This window comes from Pseudocercospora fijiensis (genome assembly GCF_000340215.1).
Source record: "Pseudocercospora fijiensis CIRAD86 unplaced genomic scaffold MYCFIscaffold_3, whole genome shotgun sequence".
Taxonomy (NCBI): domain Eukaryota; kingdom Fungi; phylum Ascomycota; class Dothideomycetes; order Mycosphaerellales; family Mycosphaerellaceae; genus Pseudocercospora; species Pseudocercospora fijiensis.
In genome coordinates, this window is record NW_006921534.1 from 1,108,825 (window position 1) to 1,123,558 (window position 14,734).

General features: G+C 49.9%; 5 protein-coding genes across 5 annotated transcripts; 3 read left to right on the plus strand and 2 right to left on the minus strand.

Annotated features, from left to right (window-relative positions):
• Nucleotides 1-3,761: 3,761 nt before the first annotated feature.
• Nucleotides 3,762-4,400, minus strand: MYCFIDRAFT_172965 (uncharacterized protein; the record flags this gene model as incomplete). The annotated part of the gene is made up of 7 exons (XM_007926323.1): nt 3,762-3,789; nt 3,811-4,061; nt 4,098-4,123; nt 4,156-4,212; nt 4,258-4,274; nt 4,317-4,329; nt 4,352-4,400. 7 exons carry the CDS (start codon nt 4,398-4,400, stop codon nt 3,762-3,764), a joined length of 441 nt encoding a protein of 146 aa, XP_007924514.1.
• Nucleotides 4,401-5,195: 795 nt separating this feature from the next.
• Nucleotides 5,196-7,438, plus strand: MYCFIDRAFT_152188 (uncharacterized protein). The gene is made up of 4 exons (XM_007926324.1): nt 5,196-5,470; nt 5,634-5,719; nt 5,776-6,619; nt 6,675-7,438. The coding sequence occupies exons 2-4, from the start codon at nt 5,665-5,667 to the stop codon at nt 6,964-6,966; spliced, it is 1,191 nt and encodes a 396-aa protein (XP_007924515.1). The 5' UTR covers nt 5,196-5,470; nt 5,634-5,664; the 3' UTR covers nt 6,967-7,438.
• On the minus strand, nt 6,680-9,406 carry MYCFIDRAFT_207092 (uncharacterized protein; the record flags this gene model as incomplete). The annotated part of the gene is made up of 19 exons (XM_007926325.1): nt 6,680-7,066; nt 7,100-7,388; nt 7,441-7,565; nt 7,595-7,635; nt 7,657-7,664; nt 7,695-7,704; nt 7,732-7,762; nt 7,791-7,856; nt 7,883-8,019; nt 8,057-8,209; nt 8,242-8,281; nt 8,318-8,469; nt 8,505-8,532; nt 8,568-8,754; nt 8,792-8,835; nt 8,861-8,961; nt 8,994-9,039; nt 9,080-9,325; nt 9,373-9,406. The coding sequence occupies 19 exons, from the start codon at nt 9,404-9,406 to the stop codon at nt 7,002-7,004; spliced, it is 1,803 nt and encodes a 600-aa protein (XP_007924516.1). The 3' UTR covers nt 6,680-7,001.
• Nucleotides 9,407-9,767: 361 nt separating this feature from the next.
• Nucleotides 9,768-10,776, plus strand: MYCFIDRAFT_210727 (uncharacterized protein). Its single transcript, XM_007926326.1, has one exon. It carries the CDS (start codon nt 9,995-9,997, stop codon nt 10,439-10,441), a length of 447 nt encoding a protein of 148 aa, XP_007924517.1. The 5' UTR covers nt 9,768-9,994; the 3' UTR covers nt 10,442-10,776.
• A 1,748-nt stretch (nt 10,777-12,524) lies between these two features.
• On the plus strand, nt 12,525-13,999 carry MYCFIDRAFT_195096 (glycosyltransferase family 62 protein; the record flags this gene model as incomplete). Its single annotated transcript, XM_007926327.1, has 5 exons — nt 12,525-12,700; nt 12,791-13,419; nt 13,473-13,601; nt 13,659-13,793; nt 13,851-13,999. The coding sequence occupies 5 exons, from the start codon at nt 12,525-12,527 to the stop codon at nt 13,997-13,999; spliced, it is 1,218 nt and encodes a 405-aa protein (XP_007924518.1).
• Between the last annotated feature and the right edge of the window lie 735 nt (nt 14,000-14,734).

Genomic DNA, 14,734 nt, shown 5'->3' on the forward strand with positions numbered 1-14,734 from the left:
TCATACTAGCTATAGTATTCTAGCTGTATATATAGTGTTCCCTTTAATTACAATCTATCGCATTCTATACGCGATTATATATACAAACGCAGACCTAACGCGACAAGACACGAATTCTAGCGATAAGAATGTAATACTTCTAAGGGCGTATATATCTAGTCGACTAATAGGCGGTAATAGCGGCTGAAGCTATCTACTTAGCCTAGCAGCTAGCAGCGGCTCTAACACCTATTAGTACCGATAACTATTAATAATAGGGCCTTTTGCAGGTACATACTAGCTAAATTTCCCACCCCTGCGTATATAGTGTATTATAGAGTGTGTATACTATATACAGATCTGTGCACTCTATCCCTAATAATAAAGTGTAGTAATTGCGACAGACAAGGATTAGCTAGGAGCGGTGCAAGCGATATTGCCGATATTAGACGGATTTCGCTATACTTTTAACTACCGCTCTAAGCACCGCTCCGTAGCTCGATTAGGCCGCTAAGCGCTAATATAGGCTTAGTTATCCGTCTCTTCCGCTGCACTGTATTTTCGTATAGATATCGCGTTTTTAGTAGTCGCGTACGACGCGCTATATAGCAAAATAGCGAGGTCGATAGGGAGGGCGGTAGTAAGGTCGCGGTTGCTAGTAGTTGTCGCTATAATCGTCTTAATAGTATATACGAAGCGTAGAGACCTTAATTTCCGCTCTCGTCTAACTATTCCGTATACTATTAAAACGTAGTATTTAAACGACTATATAAATATAAAGGTCGAAGATAAGTATAGGTACGTCGCTTCTTAGTAGATTAGTATATATAGAGGTTATTATAGATAGTAAAGGGCCTATTAGAAGTGTCGCTGCACCTTACTATCGCTGCTTAGCTAATCGCCGCGGAGACAGGTTTAGCAAGGCAGAGATTCGCTTCCTATCGACTATATTGCGTTTTAATAATATTATATAGTCTAATCGGTATTCCTACGACCTAATACTAGCCTTCTATATTATATGTCGCCGCCTATCGTATCCGTATCGCTAGAAGGACCTATATAACTATTTCGGGCGCCCTAAATGCTTCTTATCTACTATCTTCTTAGATGTAATCTTCTATATAGAGAACGAGTTTAGGGACCTCGTACGCTAGCATCTACGACTAAGACGATACTATAATTTACGGCAATTCGCAAGGAGTGTTAAAAGAGCTAGATACCCTAGCAATTTTTAGGGATTTATTAATAGCACCTTCCGTAGTACTATAAGGCCCCTTCGATCGACTTATAACTAACGAATCTACTATATAGGACATAAGAAGAAGCACGGCTATAAGTTCTAAGGCATTATTATACTAGACGGTATGCTGTCGTCTCTTATTAGCCTATTCGAAGGCAGATACAACGACTAGTCTATCTAGCAAGAATCTCGTGTTCCTAAGCGAATTCGACGGTTAATAGACAATCGTCGAATGCTATATCTATATAGTAATCTAGCGTACTACTGTATATATAGAGTTATCTATCTATAGCCTAGTAAACCTCTTCTACCTCTAAAGCAGGCATTTAATACTCGCATATCTCGAGCAAGAATAGAGATAGAATACGCCTTTAGAAAGACACTACAATTATAGGGATATCTAGGCCTAACTAAGCAACAATATATTAGCAACTAACCTGTCTCGTCTTATTATCTAATAGCGACTTTGCTTACAAACCTCTATACTTGCTTACGAGGCGGCAATTAATACAATGCGCGCTTTAATATAAGACTACCCTCTACTACGGAATACCTCTATTTATATAGCAATGCGCCTATCCTAGACGAGCCTATCTATCTATAGCGAATATATATACGAAAGCGAAGACCTAGACGGGCGGTTAGCATTTAACAATAGACTATATAGTTTAAGACAAGAGATTCTCGGAGGTCCGCGGACCTCCGCGGAGGTAAGCTTTATATTAGCCGAAATGTATATATACGCTAAGCTATATCCTTTACTACTACATTTTACTATAACGCAGTACCGGCACCTATATATAACTATACGAGCGCTTTATCGTCTATATCGTATCTATAATATACTTTTTGCGCGACTTAATATAACTAAATTTAACTATTTTATAGCTATATAGCGAAAGCGACAACTACGCTATTTTATTAACCCTTAAACTACGACAAATCTACGCTCGGATCGAATGGATCTATACCCGCTGCTATATATTCCTGCAGCTCTGCTTTACTATAGTTGTTTCTAATTAAATCCGTATACGGTAAATCGACCTCTATATCCTCGGTTGCCGCCGGAGTGCTTTGCTATACTAAATTTGCCTAGTTAGAGCGCTGTTCTTAGCCGCTAGTAATGCTCTTTAAGAGCGATAGAATAGTGTCGTTTTAGGCCTTTAGCGCGCTAACATTAGTCTTTAGCCTCTTTAGCTTACGGTCGTTCTTCTTGTTTACTTTACTACTACCTAGCGTCCGTACTAATGCTACTATACTAGCCTCTATAGTTAGAGGTTCTTTAGCTAACTCCTTCCTTGTTTTCCGCTTCTTGCTGCTACCTCTAGACGACTAAGTTAGCCGTAGTGTTGCCGAAGAACGAGTAGCGGAAGAACGAGTCTTATTTGGATTATATATCGCCTCTTCGTTAAAGTCGGCTTTAGAGTACACTATCTCTAGTAGATTATACTTATCGCGCTCTATAGACTCGTCGTTAGTCCTATCTTCTTCTTTACCTTTATAAGCATTAGATTCACTACTACTACTAGACTCTAGATTAGGTAACGGCTGCTTCTTCTTGCCCTTAGCTTTACGAGCCTTAGTAAGGTTTAAGCGCACTCGCTAAGCGTCTAGAGCCTCGTCTTCCTTCTTCTTCTTCTTATCTCTTACCTTCTATTTAGCTATCTCCTTCTTATTAAGAAGCGCCGCTTTAATAGCCTTTAAACGGTCGGTGTATTTATTATTAAACTTAGTGCCTAAGTCTATATAGGTCCCTCCTTGCTTAGGGTCGGTCTACTAGTCGTATACCTTAATTATAGCATCTAGAGTACAGTTAAGACTTCCGTACGTATAGCCTGTCTCTCTTGCGAAGGCAATACTAATAGTATCCTATATCTTTAGCTATCTAAGCATTGTTATATACTTATAGACGATCTTGCTAAGCGTTACTTTGTCCGCTATAGTAAGGCCTCGTCGAATTTGGCCTATAGTAACTACCTTATTATCCTTACTAACAACCTCTTTATCCTTTACTAGCTAAGCTTTAACCCTTGCTATTCTACGTACGCCTTTACTTAGATTAGCGCGACTTAGAGGCGCTATTCTACCGCGGAGGTACGACAGGTACTAAGTAATAGGTATAGGCGTTATAGATTTAGTCCTTAGTCGAGGTATTAGCGTACGCTTAGTCGACTAAGCAACGAGTCGTCTATTCTCGTTATATAATAGTAGATTGCCTATTATAGCATTAAATATATAGAAGACTAGACTAGGCGTTGCCTCCGCTTACTAGTAAAGCGACTATGTACGTAAAAGCGGTCTAGGGGTTAGTGTTAGAGTCTATAGATAGTACGTAGTCGTCGTCGTTATAGAAGCGACTAATTAAGCCCTACTAAAGCTATTGTTAAAGGATATCTTTGCTAGCAAAGCTTATATTAACGATTCTATAGGAAATGTACTAGGTACGCGACGCGTAGAGCGTAGTTAGGTCTAGCGGCTCCTTCTACTAAGCTAAGCCGCTTTTATTTACTTAGCTTCTATATTAGGCTATAGAGCGACCGCTCTATAGCTGGAGCGGTCGCTCTAAAGGCCTGTGCTTAAGCATATGCCACCTGTCTATTCTACCAATTAGAAGGCCTCGAGCGGTGTTGGAGCGGTGGTCAAAAGTGTGGCGAAATCCATCTATTGTGAAGTGCTGTGACTCTGTGAGCATAGTGCACCGCGTGGTCGTGGGAGTCGCCGAAATTTCGGCAGAAGCATCCAGCCTGCCCTGCTCTCTCACAGCAGCCAAGACTTCCTCTTTCTGTGAGGCTCTCGCGGTCGATCTTAATAATAAGCCTTCGATAGGGAAGTGGAGCAATATCTGACAACATCCAACACTCGCATCCTACGCCAATACTCGCTCACTCTCATCCAACACCAACACTCGCATCCAACAATACACTCTACTGTCCGACCCTGGCTCGACGGTCCAAGTTTCGCCTTCAAGTATCGATAGCCATACTCGGCCTCTTCTTTCCTCACCGGTTACATGCCTAGAAAATATTTTAAGACGACACGGAATTGGAACTCGAATCTTTACGAAAATCAACTCGGAGACTCTAAACGAATTTGACACGACTTGGGAGAGTCTCGCGACAAATTCTCAAAGACGCATCCCGCAGTTGTCTTTGCGGCCGTTATCCCAACAGCGTATGCCCATTTTGTGTTAAGGTATACAGCGACAATGGATGCCCACACCCAAGTAGGCGTTTCCAACTGTGGAACCGAAAAGCCAGGCTGGTCGAGTACATGTTACAGCGTTTCTCCAAGCGGACAATCGATCGATGTACACTTCGATAGTCAAAGATGCATCCACAAAATCTTCACAATCGACGGACGGTTGTCAGATCCTACTGTGAGCGACTGCACGACAGTAGGGCCCATTAATTCGTACGTAATTATTTGTGGGAAGTGACGAGCAAGGAATCACGTTGTATGTAGTGTCAAGGTCCACAATGCTGCATCCATGTGTCCAAGAACAGTCGAATCTCTTCCGAATTTGATGAGAACGCACAAAGACGGGCGATGCGATACAGAGATACAGAAGCAAGGTATCATAACGGTGGTGCAGAGATAGATGTATGACTATGAGGTCGATATGCACTGAATTTTGGAGCTGCGAAGCCACCCGAGATTAGTTCTAGTGGCGCACAGGGGAGGTGATGCTCACAATTACAGTGTTGTCCCGCCGTTCGGAAACGTCTTAGCATGCTCTGGAGGCAGCGAAAGATACAGTACCAGCGGCGTGGGGCACCGAGGAGCGTCGTCCATTCTGATTCGAGGCCACCGTCAGTTGTCAGTAGAGTACGTGGACTGCAGTGGTGGCAGAATGTGGGTAGTGTTCATCAGCCAATAATGGTCGATGTGGGTAGAGCCGTCGAGCCGTTGCTAGGAGCTTCGTTTCGGGAGGCGCGCTAAAAGGCCTGAGCGTGGGCAGAAAGATTGCGCGGCCAGTGCGTCCGGCCAGCACCAGCACCAGCACCAGCACCTCCTGATCCCACCCGTTCTTACTTCTCTTTCCACACAGAAGCCACTACCACCACCACCACCACCACCTCATCACGCGCCTTCTCTCGCTTCGCCGCCGCTGTTGTCGTGCTCTTCCGCCATCTTCTTGTCACTCGCTCATCAGACGCTCACAGTCACCACCTTTATTGGCTTGGGCGAACTGTTTACATTGACTAATCCGATTCTCAACGCCTTTCACCACCAGCAGATTTAAGGTCCAAGGTGAGTAGAACCGCATCATCAATCTGATCATTGCCCGCCGCAGCATCGCCAGTCCCTCCAGCCTGCGCGCCACGCCAGCACCTCCACCTCACGCACAACCACTACAGCCTTCATCTGGACCCGTGCGCACACCACCAACCCGGCGCTGACCACTCCTCAACAGTTATCCGCTCGCGGGAGAAAAAGAAGATACAATGGCTGGCCTCAGGTACCTTGTGCCGGCTTTGGCCGTCGCAGGACGCGCAGTCGGTGAGTCGACCTCGCGAGACACATGTCAATGGCAGTCAATGGCTAACACAGCTCAGCACAATGCGGCTCCGGCGGTACCACCACCATTCAGAGCAACGCCGACGCGTCCGGCCTCTCTGGCTGCACCACATTCTCCGGCAGCATCGCCATTGCCACCGGCACTACAGACAACATCCAGATCAGCGGAATCCGAAGAATCACTGGCAGCTTGACCGCCAACAACGTGACACAGATGACCTCCTTCTCGGCGACTGACTTGGAAGAGATCGGCGACACTTTCCACTTGGAGAGCTTGACTATCCTCTCCACCCTCAGCTTCCCATCTCTTGTCAAGGTTGATACCATCGACTGGACCGCGCTGCCCGCCCTCCAGGGACTTTCCTTCACCAAGGGTGTCCAGGAGGTTAACGAGCTCACCATCGACAACACTCAGCTCAACTCGTTGAACGGCATCAACCTCCAGGTTGCAGAAACCATCTCCGTGACCAACAACCCATACCTTTCATCTGCTAGCATGCAACTCGGCAACGTCACCCAGGCTCTCACTTTCGGTGCCAACAGCAAGGACCTCCAGCTCGAATTCCCCAACCTCAAGTGGGCTTACAACATGACCTTCCGAAACTGCTCCAAGGTCTTTATCCCGTCCCTCTCCTCGATCAACGGCTCGCTAGGTTTCTACTCCAACAGCTTCGAGAGCCTCTCCGCACCAAACCTCACTAACGTTGGCGGCTCGCTCTCCTTTGTGAGCAACGAGCAGCTCACTAACATCAGCATGCCGGAACTCACAACTGTTGGTGGTGGCTTCCAGGTCGCCAACAACACCAAGCTTTCCGACATTGATGGCTTCCCAGTCCTTGCCACCGTTGGCGGTGCCCTTGACTTCAACGGTGCTTTCTCCAAGTAAGGAATATCGCCATTCTGATTTTGCCGCAGTGTGCTAACGTACGTTATCCAGGGTCTCGCTTCCGAAACTTGGCGACGTCCGTGGTGCCTTCAACCTCCAGTCCACCGAGAACCTCGACAATGTTTGCAACCACTTCCAGGGGCTTGCAGGCTCCAACAACGTCATCAAGGGCCAATACACTTGCAGCGGCGAGCAGTCCCACCCAGGTGGTGCTGGCACTCTCCCAGACGGCACCAACTCTGGATCCGGAAGCGGCAGCTCCTCGAGCGCAGCCGTCCCAATGCTCATTCCAGGTGCTACTGGTGTGCTCGGTGTTGTGGCTGCCATCTTCGGTCTGCTTTAAATTTGGACAACTTGAGAGTAGCATCAAAAGGCTTTCTATTTCAGCTTGGCGGAGGCGTTATAGCGTGGTCTGCTCCCGACTTGGGTGGGCGCTTGAACAGCTCGGCATGCATTGCATAGACTAATCGTAGCACTCCTGCACTCAAAACGAACATCCCGTACACTCCTTTTCTCACGACCCCGATGGCAGTTCTTGAAGCGAGCATATTGTTCCACGGAACACGAGAGGCGAGCAATGCATGTATGGACTGGCACTCCTTTCTGAGCAAGGCGATGGACTTGCTGTGTGGTATTGATGGGGACACGGATGGGTCTTACAAGATCGTAATTGAGGAGGTGTACACGGTGGCCAGCTAGCCACATTACCAGATAGCTTGCAGTTGGTTGGAATGACTGCACACGACGGAGCACCACTAGTTGTGTCTAGACGGCCATGACAAGGATTAGATTAATATTGACGCTTTCTTATACACACTCTTGCCTCCGCCTTCTCTTGGTGGTGTTTCTGATTGACCCCCAATTCGCCCCCGGGCTCTTGGAAACGCCGTCTATCCTCCGTACAGCTGTCGTGCTCCGCCATCATTGAAGGATAGACGCGTCCTTGCACAGCAGTCGGTTCTACGGTGCACCACCGCGGTGATGTTGGTGCCGATTAACGCGACGATTTACACTTTTTGGTCCCTGCGCTCACTGGGCTTGCTTTGACAAGATGCATGCACCTCACCTCACTTCTTGAATCCTGCCTTCACCTGCACCTCGACGACACCAAAATATCATTTTCATCTCAACGCCAGAGTCTGAGGCTCGGGTGTAACGACGGCTCACCGAGCAACGCCGCCGAGTCGAGATTGGATACCCGGTTCGCAAGCAGGTGCGCAAGCTCATCGTGGCCTGATCATCATCAGAGAGCGAACAACGCATGAGCTCTGCCCTGCCCTGCCCTGCCCCGCCCCGCCCCGCCCCTTGCATGTGCCGTGCTGAAGCCGCGCGGGTCGAAGAGTTTTCCGCCGCCGCCGCCGGGAATGGCGCAAGTCTCCACCGTACACCCTTGGCGCTCATGCATTGGTCGACATCTGCAGAACATATGTCACATTCTGGCAGCCTCTTGCATGAGCATCGCTTTACCTGCTGCTTGACATTGCGCTACACTCACCTCCAGTGCACCCGATGATCTTGCGTTGCATATTGACGCGCGGGTCTGCATCGAGAAGCGCTGAGCCGCCCACAGGCCTGTCAATGCGTTACTATGCACTGCCTTTCAAGCGAGCATCCTCACGTCGCACACCATGGTCTCACGACGCGCTCTTGTACCCGGTCTTGCTCCAATTATGCTTGTCTTACGCCGCCAAGACCCTTCGATCGATCCTCGTGTCCGCCTAGCCAGCCAGGGTCGTACTGAGATCGGAGGCCCTTTTCATCTGCATTTCTACCCAACCTCCAGGAGCACAGCGTGGAGACGAGAGTCGACAGGTAACACCAGAAAACCTTCCGCTCTGCCGCGTTCCTGGCAACATCGACGACCCTCGATGCAGTATGCACGCACTCCAAGCACTGCCGCTTCCGGCGCCTGATGTCGCTAGGAACTGAGGGTCCGCTTGTGACTATGCATCGCGCCTTTTGATGCCAGCCTTAACCCGGATCCTGGCGTGAACGAACGGGCAGGTGCAGACTCAAAGAGGGCTGAGGAAGTCGACGGATGGCCATAAGTGGCCTTCCTATTCATGAACTCCTGAGGACTTTGACGTCTCTTTATGCATTGACGTGCAGTCGCACAACTCTGCTCGCCCAGCTTTGCGCAGCAACTAAAACGCCGAACCTCTCCATACGAATTTGCGGTCAGCGTTGTGCACGGACTGAGGTGCCCGGAACTCTCAACGACAATCGGCATTCTGTACTGAGCATGAAGACCCGCAGTTGATCATCCAAGCCAATCGTCACATCACCGACAGCAGATCTACCTAGTCGCGGGCCGTGGCTAGCTTCCGGAACAGCAGAGCTGGCATTGCGTATTAAGCAAGGTATAGCCACTGTGGCCAATCGTACCGCCATCCGGAATCCAGCCTGAGGTCGAGGCCTCACTCTCTTCCATCTGAAAACGTCGACATAGCATGCACGACCTTGCCGCTGTATCCTTGTATCACAGCACCGCGTCTGATACTTAGCGTCCGGGCCGTCAGCAATGATGATCCACTCCAAGGACTCGTCGAGTCGTCGACAGCTGTCTCCCGGGCCGGACATGCTAATAACATGATGGGCGATGAGAGATTTGCATGGGTGCAGAGAAGTTAAATACCATGCTGCTCTCGTCGACTTACTTCTCATTCGCCATCTTTTGATCAGAGTTCGGTCTTGCATCGCTGCTTTTTGGTGGTTGTTTTTGTCTTTGCCTGGCGGTCCTTATTTGCACTCTGTATCTCGACCAGGCGGTGAACCTTTGCCATCCCTTTGCTCGCAGCCTACCGACCCGCACCACCACCACCACCACAATGTTCTCCCAACAGGAACAGAGGTGAGCGGCCTTCGTGCGATCCCCGAAATTGTCATTCTAACTAAGCCACAGGATATCCCTGCCATCCATCAGTCAGCTGTTCCCATGCTCGAACGACAAGTATGGGTGTCCACAGTCGTTCCCGCAGCCTGAGCTCCAACAGCACGAGCAAGTCTGTCGATTTGCCGACTCGAGACATGGCTTCCATGCTCTCAACGGATATAGCGGTCCAGTGCTTCATCGCCTCAATACCCATTTGCCTTCATCGTCTTCGTCGGTAGCCTCGGACTCTAGCTCTGATCGAGACTCTATGTGCTTTTCACCCAATAGCAGCCGAGCATCGTCCGTCAACCGAACACTTTATGAGAGACGAGACTCTAGAGTCTCCAACTCCGCTCGTGTTGTCAAACGCTCGATCCAACGAAGGCCGTCCCCTCCAATTACTAGCGGCATCCAGCAAAAGTCTAAAAACAAGAAGACGGCAAAAGAGCAGAAAAACCGTCATAACCAGGCGACTGTTCTTACCAGGATCGAGGACATTATGCAGTTCTACTTCGGCTTCGACCGCAACGAACAGAGCGGTGGTAACGGCAACGGCGCCGGTCTCAGCGCTAACAAGATCAATGTCCAGCGCGGCTCATGCGCTCTCCTTTACTACTTGCTTCATAAAGACCGCTGCGGAGCTATAAGGAACGGCAGACTAGCTCAGTGGGAAGCGAATATGCACCAGATCGCTCAGAACGCGATCGACGAGACGGCACCTCCTTTCGCAGGCGGCTTCCTAGAGTCTTCCGAGCCACCTTGCACGCACGCCGACACGAAATCAAAGGAGTGCGAGATCCACCGCCACCCCGACTGGATAGTCTGCAGGAAACGTCACGCCGAGGCCACTTTCCAACACAACGAGGCAGCATACCTCAGGGAGATCGGCATTACCAAAGAAATGGCGCTTTTCGGAGCTTCGGCCGGCGGGTCGAGACATGCTTAGACTAATCACTTCATCGCTTTTTCCTTCACGTTTTGCAGGAGGTACAGTGTCCCGGGCGGTTTAGCAAGCGTTGTGTTTTCGATCGATTTTTGGGAGGTGATGCCAAGCACTTGATTAGCATTTCGGTTTTTTGGGATTCGGATATTGAGCAACTACTGTATCATAGAAAAAAGGATGGATGGTTTGGACATGGGAACATATTTGTAACGACCGTGATGAACGATGGACACGAGCTTTGTGTGATATTATCATACTGCTACTACTACTACTACTGGCTACCTACACTTGAGCTTGAAAAAGCTCAAAGAAACAGAAATGAAGAAAAGCGTGAAATCAGAGGCTTGGTATTTGGTACAATGTCGCTCGCTGCTTGCATTTTCTCTGCTTGACGTTTCGCTCATCATGATTTCATCCTGTCATCTCGACCGATCAAGTCCGTTCAGCTCGTTGAGGTCCGTGTCCGATCGTGCACTGAAATTTAGGGCTGGGCTGGGCTGGGCGCGCTTCGGCAAGCTGGGATGTTTACAAGCGTACAGTACAGTATATGCGATAGATGTTTTCGGGAATGAGCATGTTTTGAAGACACTTTCTGCAACGGATGTTATTCCCCGTCCATGCCCATGTGCCCGAGCATGCTTCTGGAAGATGCAGCTCATGCTACCGATGTGATGGATCGGATTTTGGAGGAAAGGGGTGTGAGGATCTGAGGCATGGTTTTCAAGAATGTATGTATGTAGTTTGGGTATTTGCGGCGGATGCAGTTCCCCGATCGTGCGCTCGCGCTCGCGCTCATTGTTTCAGGTCGTTGTCGTTGCGAGTTCATGCTGGAGATCATATTGGGAAGGTCGGCATACGGACAGCGACAATGTCATCGTCCGCTTCGCTTGGCTGCTAACGCAACAAGACAGAAGAGGTCAAGTTCAATATGATGGCTTGGGGTTCAAATATTGCTCAAGGTATGGCTGTGGGCACCCATCTGGTTCCGAAGAGGTGTACACTGTATGAGCTGGCGATCTCTCGATGGTCAATTGTCGTCTAGAATCCTAGATGTGACGTTGGAAGTGGAAGTCTGGGCGGACGTCTGCATGGTCACTCTGGTTGGCGACGGGGTTCGTGCTGCTCACGTCTCCCCAATCGGGACTCATGTCAGGCTCGTTATGACAGTACCGGCTGCGTGTGATGAACTGGAGGTGAGGCCAACGGCTTCGTGGCAGAGAAGCCGGCGCTGTACTGTACATACAGTATGCGAGACAGCTGGAGATATGCTCCACTTCATCATGCATCCCGAGCATGAGCGATGATGAACGTGTTCACGCAAGTTTGTGATAAAAGATGAGGTGGCTTTGGACTCTTCCCAGAGGAACTGGGCATTGATTCTAGCTTGTCTCCCGCTGCTATTTTGACAGCCTTGGCCGTGCTTCGTTGACGGCGTGCACTGCAGGCGCAAAAGCTACGTCGCTGCGGGTAGAGTGCCTATGAGTGCATTGCGGTAGCGGTATGGCGGAGCGGGAGACATGTTGCGCAAAATCGTGAGGACCAGCATAGTGGGTGGCGACTTGGCGGCAAGGCCATACAATGTGGTGCGCCAGTGTACCAGCGCGAAAGTAATCATGATGAGGTGGTTTTGGTTAGAATTATACAGTTGAAAATTCTCGGTAACCGTGGTTGCGGACAGGCGTGACAGTTCTCGCCGTTGCACGGCAGGGGATGATGGAGCCCTGAAAGTCTTGGCACGCCTTCCTCTGAATCTCTCTCTGGAGTGTTGAGGAAGGTGGAACATCTCCGAGAGCTTTGTGGTAGCAGGGTAGCAACAAGACCACCGCTCCACCCATTCGCTCGCTACCACCCCATACGCATTACCCTCCCACCGCCACCGCCAGCGCACACCACCACCACCCGCACCCGCACCCGCACCTTCGACGTCGCCAGTGTCGCGACGCGCGATTGGCAAGCTGTATCGCTTGCAGCCCATACGGCATATTCACCCACCGTGGATCCCCCTGCTGTTCGCCAGAGAAGCAGCAGCGTGCGTGGAGCACAGCCGCCGTCTGGCGTCGCTGGACGACTGCTGCCAAAGCCCAAAATGCTCCTCCCCAAGGGCAGCGGCATCACATGGAAGAGCGCTCGCGCTCGACTACCCCCCAGCCGCGCCATCTGGAATTTCCTGGTCCGCACGCGATTTCTCTTATTCGTTGCCATAGCCGGCATAATATTATTAATATGGAATGGCACAAGAGGGCTGAATAGCGAATGGCAAAGGTACGATGGATACTTCAAGCCACCTCGCTGGCCTTGACATGCTCTGGGCATGGCCATGGGCATGGGCAGTCACGGCTAACCGCCATACAGATTCTACTGCTTTGGGCCTGCGAAATCGCCTATGCACATGTCCGCGAATGAGCAGGCACAATGGGCAGCACATCTTCAGACACCTGTCATCTTCAACCACCACGAACCCATTGAGGTCAATAGCTCCTCCATAAAACACGTTGACCTCAACCCGATTCACTCGACTCCCAAGGCCGTCGCCAACGAAGAGAGGGTTCTCATTCTCACACCGCTTCGAAATGCCGCGCCATACATTGAGCAGCATTTTGACCTGCTCTCGCAACTCACCTATCCGCACCGACTGATCGATCTCGCCTTCTTGGTCGGAGATAGCGATGATGACACCCTGGCGGTACTCTCAATGGAGCTGGACAGGATACAGTCGCGGACCGACAACATCCCCTTCAACAGCGCCCTGATTGTGGAGAAAGATTTTGGAGTGACGGTTGGTCAGAATGTGGAGGACAGACATGGCTTCGCTGCTCAGGGACCACGAAGAAAAGCCATGGGCAAGGCAAGAAATTACCTGCTATATTCTGCGCTCAAACCAGAGCATAGCTGGGTATACTGGCGAGATGTCGACATCAAGGACAGCCCCAGTAAGATTATTGAGGACTTTGTCGCACATGATCGCGATGTGCTCGTACCCAGTGAGTATAAGCTGGGAAGACTTGTTGCAGGACAGCACACTGACCGCCAGCAGACGTCTGGTTCCATCGATATGTTGACGGACACGACATAGAAGGTCGTTTCGACTACAATTCATGGCAAGAGTCGGAACAAGGGCTCAAGCTCGCAGCATCGCTGAGCAAGGATGTCGTCCTTGCTGAAGGTATGTGGTCAAAAAGTCTCTCCTTGTCACGTGATGTCTTACTGAGTCCCAATGCAGGCTACAAGGAGTACAACACAGGTCGCAAATACATGGCGCGCATGGGTGATTGGCGGGACAACAAGGACGTCGAGATCCCGCTTGATGGAATTGGTGGAGTCAACATCATTGTGAAAGCGGATGTCCACAGAGCAGGTGAGCAGGCTGATGGGAAGCAAGCAATGCGGAATCCACAGATACTAACTTTCTCAGGCATCAACTTCCCATGCTATGCCTTCGAGAACCAAGCCGAAACAGAAGGCTTCGCGAAGATGGCCAAGCGTGCAGGGTACGGAGTTTATGGTTTACCGAACTATGTCGTTTGGCATATCGATACAGAAGAGAAGCCCGGTAATGGTTAAAAATTCAGATGAGAAGTCTCAAGACTTGAAGAAGAGAATGAAAGCAGACCTTGTACATGGATATACCACGTCATTGTGTCAGTTATTTAGCGGAACCCAATTCATTGTCAGCCGGAATAGTCGCTTGGCTGGCTATGGCTGTTATGGTTGTGACCTCTCTGCCATGGATGCGTCAGAGGCACTACTAGGTACAGCGTCTTCTATTACTGTCACGTTGTCGGAGCGACTGTGGCAGTGACCTGTGCGAGTTTACACGCCAGTACGAACTTCTATTTCCTTCTACGTTGCCTTCTGCTTTGGCTGTACGATCTGCCATGGCGTGGCTTGGATGGTCCTTCAAGTTTGAAGAAAACAGTCCCTGCAATCGTAGAAGACACTGATCATGACTTGTATCGCATTACTGTACCAACGTCAGACCAAGATTTCAGCATTGACAATGAATGATGCGGAGAGGGAGAAACAGCAGCCAGAACACCCAACACAGTCATACAATATGATCATTCCCTCTGTCAGGAAAACACAAAGCCATGCTTTGACGGTGGCCCGGGTCGGCCACGATGTCTCTGGTCCGGTGTTCTTGTTCCAGCCAGCAACTGGGGTCGTGAATAGATCTCCAAGGAAGCAGGATGCCGAATGGACGTGGAAACTTGGTACAGTACGCCATACTTGGCCGAGCCTTGAAAGTTGCGACCATCATGCCGTTGATGATACCGCCAGACAATTGATGTACCACTT

Coding starts and splice junctions, on each gene's coding strand:
- MYCFIDRAFT_152188 (XM_007926324.1), top strand. CDS start 5,665: ATGGCTGGCCTCAGGTACCTTGTGCCGGCTTTGGCCGTCGCAGGACGC. Junction 5,720..5,775: donor CGTCGCAGGACGCGCAGTCG/GTGAGTCGACCT, acceptor AACACAGCTCAG/CACAATGCGGCTCCGGCGGT. Junction 6,620..6,674: donor TTCAACGGTGCTTTCTCCAA/GTAAGGAATATC, acceptor TACGTTATCCAG/GGTCTCGCTTCCGAAACTTG.
- MYCFIDRAFT_210727 (XM_007926326.1), top strand. CDS start 9,995: ATGCAGTTCTACTTCGGCTTCGACCGCAACGAACAGAGCGGTGGTAAC.